This window comes from Rhincodon typus, chromosome 6 (assembly GCF_021869965.1).
Source record: "Rhincodon typus isolate 14 chromosome 6, sRhiTyp1.1, whole genome shotgun sequence".
Classification (NCBI taxonomy): domain Eukaryota; kingdom Metazoa; phylum Chordata; class Chondrichthyes; order Orectolobiformes; family Rhincodontidae; genus Rhincodon; species Rhincodon typus.
Genome location: NC_063337.1, coordinates 30,289,456 through 30,302,492, shown reverse-complemented (window position 1 = coordinate 30,302,492; position 13,037 = coordinate 30,289,456). Strand labels below are relative to the sequence as shown.

The 13,037-nt window shown below is 41.8% G+C and overlaps 1 protein-coding gene across 1 annotated transcript in view; it reads left to right on the top strand.

The window, feature by feature from the left end:
* Positions 1-13,037, top strand: part of LOC109918532 (protein furry homolog) — a 269,885-nt gene that overhangs the window by 144,816 nt on the left and 112,032 nt on the right. Inside the window, exon 32 of the mRNA XM_048598115.1 lies at positions 12,261-12,517. Coding sequence (XP_048454072.1) covers positions 12,261-12,517 — 257 coding nt within the window. The remainder of the gene's footprint in view (positions 1-12,260; positions 12,518-13,037) is intronic.

The window sequence follows — 13,037 nt, the reverse complement described above, 5'->3', positions numbered from 1 at the left end:
TTCTATGTAGAGTTATTGAAAGTAAAAATTTCAAGAAAACAGTTTTGGACTGAGGTCTAATACTAATGAATTTTCAGTTGGCCTCAAAGGTTTAGAAATACAATCACTTTTGGAATGCCACTTAAGAGCAAGCCAACATTTCTTGAAAAATATAATCTTCTTATTTTTATATATGGGGTCTGGAGGAACAGAAGGTTTTCTCTTAGTCTTACATTTTAAGATTATGGCTTGTGCTGCCCCAAGACACACACATGACTCCAACCACCCGCTTCTGTGGGATGCAGCATCAAACCCTGGCCAGCACATTTACCTGCATGCCTGGATATGTATGAATTTCTGTTGCACACAGCCACAATTCACTGATTCTGCACAAGAAGTGTTAATGAGACCGGAAATTAGCATGCACCATGCATGGGTCAGAAATGGACTGATACCCGTTGGGTGGGTTGCTTTTTAAGGAAAGGCTGAATAGGCTATGCTTATATCCATTTGAGTTTGGATGACTAAGAGGTGTTTTGATTGATAAATACAACAGTATGAGAGGATGTGACAGGATCTGTGTGGAAAGTATGTTTCCTCTGGTGGGAGAATATAGAACTATGGGTCACTGTTTAAAAATAAGAGGTCAGCCATTTAAGACAGATAAGGAGGAAAGGTTTTGTCAAGAGTCATGAATCATTGGCGCTTACTTCCTCAAAAAGCACTGGAGGCAGAATGTTTGAATATTTTTAAAGTCAGCAGTGGATGGATTCTTGACAAAGGGTTGGCTAGTTCTTGAGCTAGGCAGGAATATAGATTTGAGGTTAAATCAGATCAGCCATAATGCTATTGAATGGTAGGGCAGACTCAAAGGGAAGGACTAAGTGGCATCCTCATACTCCTATTTCATATGTTCATATGTTTTCCTCTGGAAATCTACTGTTTTGAATGATGTGTTTAATGATAGGCACAGACTGCACACAGGTACTGACAGCAGAGTTAGATGTGACACAACTACAGCAAGCCAGATAGTACACTAAGTATTCTCTAAATATTCCCATTTTCATAAGAAACCAGCAAAAAAGGCATGCACCATCATTTGCAGTTATAACTTACTTTACTTACCCACTTATATGATCAACAATGAAAATGATTACTCATTAACAGAATTGTGTTCAGTCTGTTCAGTTTTATTTCTGTCAGCCTCTACTCATGCATTGCACATGTGGTCTTTAAATTGTGCATATCTGTTAATTAAGTGCGCTGCTGTTGGTTGTTTGTCTGATACTTTTTCATTCCTGTGATGTTATTTTCCAGGAAATGTTGTGCTTGTAAACAGTGATGTTGCTATGGTAACTGTTGTAATAGTGACTGGTCATTCTATAATCTGCGTAGATGATGAGATCACATCTTTCTTGCCAGCTGCCTGAAGTGAAGACACAGTTCTTGTAGTTGTATGTAAATACCTGTGGTTGCAACTACAGAGCAGTTGCACACATGCATAGCTGTGCCGCCTAGAGTGAACATTGGTTGTAATGGCATATCTGGTCATTCTTATTCACTGCTTATGATCAAGGTGACAACACAGGTTCCAAATTGCCATGCAGGCTGACTCTTATTGGGAGCATTTAGCGTTTGCACTCTGACTGGCTCTTCCTTGCTCAACTCTGGCAATGACTTGGCAATTTTATCAAAGTGAGATTTGTATTTCTGCTGTTTTGCTTTGATTTTGTCACTCATGCTTGTTAGTAGCTCTGGCTTCAGTCGTTTTTTTCACTATTGAAAAATAATCTTAAATGTAGCATGACGTTAGTCTTTGTACTGAAATACTTTCCATGCCTTCACTAGGGGTATTTATCCATTCAAGGTTTGTACAGGTCTGTGCAGGATTTGTGCAGTTCCTTGATGATCCCTTTGGTAATCTTCCTGACCACCTCTGCCTTTCCATTAGTGATGTATAGTATTGAATTACCAAATCATCTATGAATGGGCTGAATTCTTCAGTCATAAATTGCGGACAATTATCATACATCACAATGCCTGGAATGCTGTAATAACTGAAGTATTTTTTTCAGGCATTCCAGAATCTCACCAGTAATCATTGGTGTGAACTGGTCCAACTCTGAGTAGTCAGAATAGTAATCAATGGTAACAAGACAATCAGTTCCTGCAAAAGTGAGAGCTCTACTCCAAGCTTCATCCTTGGTCTGTCTGGGATGTCATGTGTCATAAGCAGCACTTTAGCTTGTTTAGCTTTGTATTCATTACAAGCACTGCACTGGTTAATGTCCTTAATCTCATTGTTCATGTAGGACCAGAAGAGCATTGTTTTTTGTCTTCTCCAGACTGGATTCCTTGATAGCGTGCATAGGTGTGCTTCTACATCTCTTTTCTCATGTCCTTACGGATTATGACTCTGTATGTCTTGAACCAGCAGAAATGTTTCCTCTGATTCCCATTGATGCGAGTTTGATAGGGCTCCTTGATGCCACCTTTGTCAAATGCAGCCTTGATGTCAAGAGCTGTCACTGGCAACTCGTTGTTAGAATTCAGCTCTTTTATCCAGATTTGGACCAAGAAGGTTAGGAGCTGAGTGGCCTTGGCAGAGCCCAAACTGAACATCAGTAGCATGTTATTGCTGAAGAAGAGCTGCTTGACAATACTGTTGATTACTCCTTCCATCACTTTACTCATAATGGAGAGTAGACTGATGGGGAACTAATTTGCTTGGTTAGATTTGTCCTGCTTTTTGTGCATAGGATTCAGCAAATTTCCACATTGCAGGTGTGTCAGTCTCCTCTTTAAATTGTTTAATTGTCCATGACAATTGTCACAACAGTATGTGGTCGGACAGCAGACTTTAGATCTGATCATTGGTTATGAAGTAACTTAGCCCTGTCTCTCACTTGTTGCTAATACTTCTTGGCACATAAGAAGTCCTGTGTTACAGATCAATATGTTGACAACTTATTTTTAGGTATGCCTGATACTGGACCTTGTATACTCTGCTGCACTTTTCATTGAACTAGGGTTGATCCCCTGGCTTGACGGTGGTGGTGGAGTGCTGAGCTATGAGGTTGCAAATTGTATTTGTCTCATGGAAGCCCAGTCTTAAGTTACTAGAACTTTTCAAAGTCTATCGCATTTGGTATGAAGATAGTGCCTCACAACACAATAGATAATCTCTTCAATGTGAAGATGGGATTTCATCTCCGTAAGGTCTGTGCGGCCACTCAAATCAAGGGCAGTTAGGAATGGAGGAAAGGTGCTGTTTTTGATCATGACACCCACACCCCAAGAAAGGTCAAAGAAGAAAATATATACATGATGTGTAGTTTCACATGCTATAAGATTGGTCTATTGAGAAATGATGTTAATAACCATTTGCTCGACCTGCAAACTTGACACAGAAACAAAATACATCAAACTTAACCTCTGGGACATTGACAGTCCTGATCAGATCGTTGTTGCTGCATATCATGGAAACTTGCAAATGGGACAGAGAAAAATCCTATTGGAATTGAAATGTTTCTCTCTGCATAGATACTGCTAGATCTACTGTGTTTCTCCAGCAGTTCCTATTTTGATTTCCGGTTTCTAGTATATGTAATACTTTACTTTCATTTTAGATTATTCACTTGCCTAACAAGAATCTGCAGTTATTGGACGTACATTGAAATGTGGATTGCAAAACACCAATGGATCAGCCATGATCTTACTTAAATAATGGAGTAGGCTCGAGGAGAAAAATTTCCTACTTTTCCAAATTTGTATTTTCGTAACGCTGAACAATTCTTACTATGCTAATAGCAGCACTAACAGCTAATTTAAAATACTCAGTTGAGCTTGTAACGTGGCTTATTTATGCTTCTTAAAGCAACACCTTCATATGCAGGGACCTGTTCACTGCAATCTAAAGCCATACACCTTTTTTTAAATTACTCAAGGACCTGGGAAGTCTATGGATCCCTGTTGCTTTCTCCAGGACAATGCCTGAGCCAATCAAAGTGAACTTGCCAAACTATCAGCACCTGTTTCTCTTGTAATATAAATTGTTGTGATCATTTTAAGTTTGAATTCTTGCCTTTGTCCTGATGAATGCAAGATATACAGCTTCGGCAACACAGCGCATAGGTCTGAGGGAATTTGGGGTATAAGGTGAACTAAGAGCCAGCAGGGGAGGGCACTGAGGCTGAGCGGGAAATAAAAATTGTGATTGAGACTCAAGGCCTACACTCTTAATTAGGAACCCAGAGAGAAAGTGATAGCGAGAAGAGCCAGTGGGGGAGGAGACTCAGAGATTGGAAACAGTGGGTGAAAAAACGTGGCATCACAGGAATAGCCATAAGGTCATTAGTTGGTGAGTACTTGTTAATTTGAATAACTGTTCTAAATTGCTTTCAGATTAAAGGTAAATTGGAGAAGCATATTGCAGATTAAAAACTAAGGATCAGTAGAAATTTTTTTTAAATTAAAAATAATTGAAGAATTTGGAGATTCAGGGCCAGGTGATATGTTGTACCTGCATGATATGGGAACTGATGGACACCATTGCGGGTCATTGTGACCACATCTGTAGCAAGTGTTGGTTGCCCGGGGAAGTCCAGTTCAGGGGGTGGGGGAGAGTTACATGGATACTGCCTTCTAGGGGTTCATCACACCTTGTAGGTTAAGTGCTTCAAATTTGGCCAGTGGTCAGGGACTGAAGCGTATGACTACAAGTGAGGCAAGTAGAGGGTTCATGAATTTAGCGTAGGAGGAATTCAGCTCTTGACCTTGTCCAACATGTATGAGGTACTTGCTCCTTGTGTGAATGATGAAAAGGACTGTAGGGATGATAGGGAAATTGATCACTGCACTGTGGTACAGGTGGCCTTTCAAGCAGGCGGAACAAAAAGAAAAGTGGTAGAGGTAAGGGATTCAATAATTAGGGGTACAGATAGCATCCTTTGTAAGCAGGATTGAGAATCCCACATGGTGTGTTGTCTGCCAAGGTAAAGGACATCTTGAACTGGCTTGAAAAGATATTGGAGAGGGAGGGGCAGGATCTAGTCGTTATGGTCCAGGGTGGGACCAATAATATAAGTAAGATTAGGCAAGAGGTCCTGTTTCAGGATTATCAGGAATAAAAAACAAAATTAAAGAACAGGACCTCAAGGATTGAGATCTCTGGATTATAAAATGAACTATGTGCGAATTGGCATGGAGATAAGAAAATTAGGGGAGTAAATACGTGGCTAAAGGAGTGGCATGGGAAATAGAGGTTCCATTTTGTGGGGACTGGCCTCAGTATTGGGACAGGTTCCACCTGAACCAATCTGGGACCAGAACCCTAGTGGAAAGGCAAAATGGGATGGTCACACGGGCATCAAACTACTTAAAAGAGGGAGGGGTCAGGATAGATTATTAAATTTTTTTCAGAACAAGTAATAGATAGAGAGCATGAAGAGGGTCAGGTATCCTCAGGCACAGCAGATAAGGGTACAACTATAATAAGAGGGGCTGTCAACATTGTACTTAAATGCATGCAGTTTACAAAAAGGTAAATGAACTTGTAGTGCAGATTAAAATTAGCGGGTATGATGTGGGCTTCACAGTGACATGGCTGCAAGGGGATCAGGTCTACAAACTAAATTTTCAAGGCCACACATCTTGTCAAAAGGACAGGCAGATGGGCGGGATTGCCTTTTTATTAAGAAATGTAATTCAATTAATAGCAAGAAGCGATATAGGTTGAATGGCATCAAATCTGTGTCTAGAGTTGAGGAACTGCAAAGGAGAAAAGACTCTGATGGGAGTTATGTACAGGTGTCCTCACAGTAGTCGGGATGTGGGACAGAAAATAAATTAGGAGATAGAAGAAGCACGTACGAAAGGCACCATTATAATAATCACTGGGGGCTTCAATATGTAGGTAGACTGGGATAATCAGGTTGGTAGCAGATCCTAAGAATTCACCCTGTAGTTTGAAAGGGAGAAGCTTGACTCAGATGTAATAATATGACAGTTGAGTGAAGGTAACTGAGTAAAGGGAGGAGCTGGCCACAATCAATTGGAAGGAGAGCCTACCAGGGAAGACGGTTAAGCTGCAATAGCAGGAGTTTCTGGCAATTCGGAAAGCATCGCAGAAATTAATCCCAAGGAAGAAGTAACATATGAATGGGAGGACAAGGCAACCATGGCTGACAAGGGAAATCAGGGACTGCATAAAAGGAAAAGAAAAAGTTTGCAATGTGGTGGAGACCAATGGGAAGCCAGAGGATTGGGAGATGTTTAAAAACCAGCAGAGGACAAGTTTAAAAAAAAATGGGAAGAAGATGAAATATGAGTGCAAGCTAGCTAATAATATAAAAGATTGCAAGAATTTCTTCAATCTCTAGAAAGTAGGAGCGAGGCCAAGAGTGGACGTTGAATGGCTGGAAAATGAGGCTGGACAACTAGTAATGGAGAGAAAAGAAATGACAGAGGAACTGAATAGATACTTTGCATCACTCTTCATGGTGGAAGACACCAGTAGCATGCCAGAACTTCAAGAGAAGCAGGGGGAAGAGGTGCATGTACTGGCCATCACCAAGGAGAAGGTTCTGGGGAAGTTGAAAGGTCTGAAGGTGGATAAGTCACCCAGACCAAATGTACTACACCCCAGGGACCTGAAGCAAGTAACTGAGGAGATTGTAGAGGCATTGATGGTAATCTTTCAGGAATCATTGGAGTCAGGAAGGGTCCTAGAGGGCTGGAAAATGGGTAATTTAACACCCCTGTTTAAGAAAGGAGAGAAGCAGAAGATGTAGGGAGGATACTCCTGGGAGTATGGCCAGGGAAGTTATTTGGGTGGAACTGAGAAATAAGAAAGGGATGATCACCTTATTGTGATTGTACTATAGACCCCCCAACAGTCAGTGGGAAATTGAGAAACAAACTTGTAAGGGGATCTCAATTATCTGTAAGAACAATAGGGTGGTTATGGTAGGGGATTTTAACTTTCCATACATAGACTGGGACTGCCATAATGTTTAAGGCTTGGATGGAGATGAATTTATGTAAAAAAAAATTTTCTGATTAAGTATATTGATGTAAAGTTAGTTCTCCTAGAGCGTGATAGTTTCATTCTTACGTGACCTCACACTGTAGAAAATCACCATAGAAGATCACTATAGAAAATCGCTATACCTGTACAGCAGAAAATTTGCATTATACAAACAGCATCTGCTATTCATCAATCGTGTTACAGCCAATTCACGTTAATGAAACACATGTTATAGCAGAACTACTTTGTACTACTAGAGAAGGTGCAAAACTTAACCTACTCTTGAGAAATAAGGGAGGGCAGTTAACTGATGTGTCAGTGGAGGAGTACTTTGGGGCCAGTGACCATAATTCTGTTAGTTTTAAAATAGCGATGGAAAAGGATAGACCAGATCTAAAAGTTAAAATTCTAAATTGGAGGAAGGACAATTTTGACAGTATTAGGCAAGAAAAGTGATAGGGGTTCGCAGGTAAAAGGATGGCTGGAAAATGGGAAGCTTTCAAAAATGAGATAATGATAGGTGAAGGGCAAGGATGATATGTGCAGGGAATGCTGGATGACTAGAGAAATTGAGGTTTTGGTCAAGAATAAGAAGGAAGCATACGTCAGTTATAGACAACATGGATCGAGTGAATCCCTAGAAAAGTATAAAGGCTGTAGGAGTAAACTTAAGAGGGAAATCAGGAGGGCAAAAGGGGGACATGAGATAGCTTTGGCAAATAGGATTAAGGAGAATCCAGAGGGATTCTACACATACTTTAAGGACAAAAGAGTAACAAGGGAGACAATAGAACCCCTTACACAGGCAGCCCTGCTGATCTTTGTGAAACTGCAGGAGATGGGGGAGATACTAAACAAGTATTCTGCATCAGTGTTCATTGTGGAGAAGGATATGGAAGATAGAGAATGTTGGGGAAATAAATAGCGACATCTTGAAAAATGTCCATACTACAGAGGAGGTGGTGCTGGGCATCTTAAAAGACATAATGGGTGGGTAAATGAGATAACAAGGTGTAGAGCTGGATGAACACAGCAGGCCAAGCAGCATCAGAGGAGCAGGAAAGCTGACGTTTCGGGTCTAGACCCTTCTTCAGAAATGGGGGAGGGGAAGGGGATTCTGAAATAAATAGGGAGAGAGGGGGAGGCGGATAGAAGATGGATAAAGGAGAAGATAGGTGGAGAGGAGACAGACAGGTCAAAGAGGCGGGGTTGGAGCCAGTAAAGGTGAGTGTAGGTGGGGAGTTAGGGAGGGGATAGGTCTGTCCAGGGAGGACGGACAGGTCAAGGGGGCGGGATGAGGTTAGTAGGTAGGAGATGGAGGTGAGGCTTGAGGTGGGAGGAGTGGATAGGTGGGAGGAAGGACAGGTTAGGGAGGTGGGGACAAGCTGGGCTGGTTTTGGGATAGTGGTCGGGGGAGGGGAGATTTTGAAGCTTGTGAAGTCCACATTGATACCATTGGACTTGCAGGGTTCCCAAGCGAAATATGAGGTGCTGTTCCTGCAACCTTTGGGTGGCATCGTTGTGGCACTGCAGGAGGCCCAGGATGGTCATCAATGGGAGGGGGAGTTGAAATGGTTCGCGACTAGGAGGTGCAGTTGTTTAGTGCGAACCGAGCGTAGGTTTTCCGCAAAGCGGTCCCCAAGCCTCCGCTTGGTTTCCCCGATGTAGAGGAGGCCACATCTGGAACAGCGGATACAGTATATCACATTAGCAGATGTGCAGGTGAACATCTGCTTGATGTGGAAGGTCTTCTTGGGGCCTGGGATGGGGGTGAGGGGGGAGGTGTAGGGGCAGGTGTAGCACTTCCTGCAGTTGCAGGGAAAAGTGTAGGGTCAGGTCCCAGGGTAAATTCCTGGGACCTGATCAGATGTACCCTGGAACTCTGTGGGAAGCTTAGGGAAGTGGTTGCTGGACCCCTCGCTGAGATATTTGTCGATATCATCGATAGCCACAGATTGGGTGTCGGAAGACTGGAGGTTGGTTAATTTGGTGTCACTATTTAAGTAAGGTGGTAAGGAAAAACCAGGGAGCTAAGACTGATGAGCCTGACTTCGGTGGTAGGCAAGTTGTTGAAGGGAATCCTGAGAGTCTAGATTTACATGTATTTGAAACGGCAAGGACTGATTAGGAATAGTCACCATGGCTTTGTGTGTGGAAAATGGTGTCTCACTAACTTGAGTTTTTTGAAGAAATAACAAAAAGGATTGATGATGGCAGAGTGGTGGATGTGATCTATATGGACTTCAGTCAGGCTATCGACAAGGTTCCTCATAGTAGACTGGTTAGTAACTTTAGATCGCATGGAATACAGGGAGAACAAGCTATTTGGATGCAGAACTGTTTCAAAGATAGAGAGTGGTGGTGGAGGGTTGCTTTTTCAGACTGGAGGCCTGTGACCAGCAGTGTGCCACAAGGATTGGTGCTGGGTCCACTGCTTTTCGTCATTTATATAAATGATTTGGATGTGAATATAGTAAGTTTGCAGATTATATCAAAATTGGGGGTGTAGTGGACAGCAAAGAAGGTTACATCAGAGTGCAGCAAGATCTTGATCAGATGGGCCAATGGGCCGAGGAGCAGCAGATGGAGTTTAATTTGGATAAATTTGAGGTGCTACATTTTGGAAAGACAAATCGGAGCAGGACTTATACACTTACTGGTAAGGTCCTGGGGAGTGTTGCTGAACAAGGAGACCTTGGAGGGAAGGTTCATAGTTCATTGAACATTGAGTCGCAGATAGATAAGATAGTGAAGAAAGCACTTGGTATGCTTGCCTTCATTGGTCAGTACATTGAGTATAGGAGTTAAGAGGTCATGTAGCGGCTGGACAGGACAAGTGGTTAGGCTACTTTTGGAATATTGTGTGCAATTCTGTTCTCCCTGCTATAGGGAGGATGTTGTGAAACTTGAAAGAGTTCAGAAAAGGTTTACAAGAATGTTTCCGGGGTTGGAGGGTTTAAAATATAGGGAGAGGTTGAATAGGCGGGGGCTATATTCCCTGGAGCGTCGGAGGCTGAGGGGTGACCTTAGAGATTTATGAAATCATGAGGCATGGATAGGGTGAATAGGCAAGGTCTTTTCCCCAGGGTGGGGAAGTCCAAAACTAGAGGGCATTGGTTTAAGGTGAGAGGGAAAAGATTTAAAAGGGACCTAAAAGACAACTTTTTCTCCCAGAGGGTGGTGCATGAATGGAATGAGCTGCCAGAGCAAGTGGTAGAGGGTGGTACAATTCCAACGTTTAAAAAGCATCTGGATGGGTATATGAATAGAAAGGGTTTAGAGAGAGATGGGCCAAATGCTGGCAAATGGGACTAGATTTATTTAGGATATCTGGTTGATATCTGGACGAGTCGGACTGAAGGGTCTGTTTCCTCACTGTACCGCTCTATGACTCTAGGTAATGAGCAAGCTCAACAAAGAAGAACCATTGGATGTGATCTATTTAGATTCCCAGAAGGCCTTTGACAAGGTGCCTCACAGAAGGCTGCTAAATAAGAATAAAGCCCATGGTGTCAGGGATAAGGTATTGGTCTGGACAAAGAATTGGCTGACTGCCAGAAGGCTGAGAATAGGAATAAAGGAGTGCTTTTCAGAATGGCAGCCAGTGACACGCAAGTTCTGCATGGGTCCGTGATGGGACCTCAAATATTCACAATACATTAATGATCTGGATGTAGGAACTGAGAGCATTGTAGCTAAGTTTACAGATGACGCAAAACTAGGTGGAGGGAAGGTTGAGAAAGCGGGGAACTGCAGAAGGACATGGATAGGCTGGGAGAGTGGGCAAAACATGGCAGATGGAATGCAATATGGGAAAGTGTGAGGTTATGCACATCAGTAGAAAGAATAAAGGCGTAGATTATTTTTTAAATGGGGAAAGGCTTCAGAAATATGAAGCTCAAAAGAACTTGGGAATCCTAGTTCAGAATTCTCTTCAGGTTAACATGCAGGTTCAATTGGCAGTTAGGAAGACAAATGCAATATTAGCATTCATTTCGAGAGGGCTAATATACAAGACCAGAGATGTTCTGCTGAGACTGTATAATGTTCTGCTCAGATTATGTTTAGAATTTTGAATGTAATTTTAGGCCCCATATCTAAGGAATGATATGCTGATCTTGGAGGGGGTCCAGGAGAGTTTCACAAGAATGATGCTGGGAATGTAGGGCTTGTCACATTAGGAGCAGTTGAGGACTCTGGATCTACACATGATGGAGTTTAGAAAACTTATAGAATACTGAGAGGTCTGGACAGAGTGGACGTGGAGATGTTTCCACTAAAAGGAGAGACTAGGACCCAAGGGCTCACTGTCCGAGTGAAGACCAACCCTTTTAGAACTGAGATCTCAGAGTAATGTATCTGTGGAACTCATTGTCAAGGCCAAGTCATTGAGTGTATTTAAGACAGAGATAGATAGGTTCTTGGTTGGTAAAGGGATTAAAGATTACAGAAAGAAAGCAGGAGAATGGGGTTGAGAAAGATATCAGCCATGATCAAATGGAGGAGCAGATGTGAAAGGCATAATTGTGCTTGGCTTTTTTATGGTCTTCTGGTCACTTTTTCCCAGCAATATTGTGTCCTGAGCATTTATTCCCACGTGAATGATGGCAAATTCATAAACACTTACAAAGTTTTCTGAAGCAAGCTTAGATCCATAAATGCTGAAAGTTATCTTAACAGCTTTGCCTAGTGCTGTCTTTTGAACTGACGTCCAGGTGTTGATGGACTGTCCATTGTAGAATCTACCCATTATTTAGTGCTGGCCATTTCTAATATGGGGAACTAATCCAGAAAATGAAAGTTTCTGTCAAAATTTCACAAGTCACGTATCTGTACAATAAAAATACCAATGATTTATTTCAGTATTTCATGCAGTTATGGGTTTGATTTTTGTGCACTACTGCTCCAGTTATGATACTAGCCACACAAGTGTGTTTCCTTATACAAGTCTCAAAATAAATCTTGTTATCTTAAAAACAGTTTGACTGTAGCAACATCGAAATATCCTCTACTACAGTAGTTCCACATTTCCTATTTTATGTTTGGGATCTCCTGAGCTAGTAGGTTCTGTGAATAATACTGTATAAATGTGATGTAATTTCACATTTCCTGTGAAGTAAAAATGGAGGATATCACATATAACTTAATATGAAGGTAAATTTATGAGCTATTTTGCATTTTCAAGATTACCATTGCTTTGTATATATTTTTAGAACTCCTGAAAATAATGTTTTGTTTCCATCTCTTGGACCAGAGGTCAGCCAGAGATTTCCAACCACTCACCCAAATGGCCGGCAAATTATGCTCACTTATCTTTTGCCATGGCTACGTAACATTGAGTTAGTGGATGGCGGCCTTCTGCCCATTATGTCGAACCCACAAACCCCTGATGAACAAACAAACTACAAGGAAGAAGAAATGATTGAGGAATGTGGACTGAAAGGAAATGGCTGGGGATCTCCACAAGCCACTTCTCTGGTTCTTAATAATCTCATGTATATGACTGCTAAGGTAATGTTTTATTATTTCTTAACTGTGAATGGATGAGAGGGCTAGGTGGCTAGAGTGTAGTGCATAATAAAGCTGACAGCCTGTTTTTAATCCCCATACCGACTGAGGTAGTGCTTGAAACTGTCTGTTCTCCTTGAGTCATATCATGGCATAAGCCATGACTAATAATTCACAGATAATGAGGATGTAACATGCAGAGAAAAAGATGAATCCCATTTCTTCTCCAATTCAACACCATGAAACAAATTAAGTTAGACATATATTCATGAAATGGTAAAGCACTCTTGCTATTAATAACATACATGAAATTTTTGGGCCAGATTTTCATATATCTGTCAGTTAGATCAGAAGTCGGGCAGGATTTAAAAGCAGTGGGTGGCAACTGACTCTGGGATTCTTTCCACATTCCTGTTAAGTGGAATTATTAAGGGTATGGGTCACGAGCAGCCACATGGTAATCCCACTGTTGCCTGTTCATTGCAGAGGTATGCATTTTAGATGCTGTTTCCATGGAGATAGG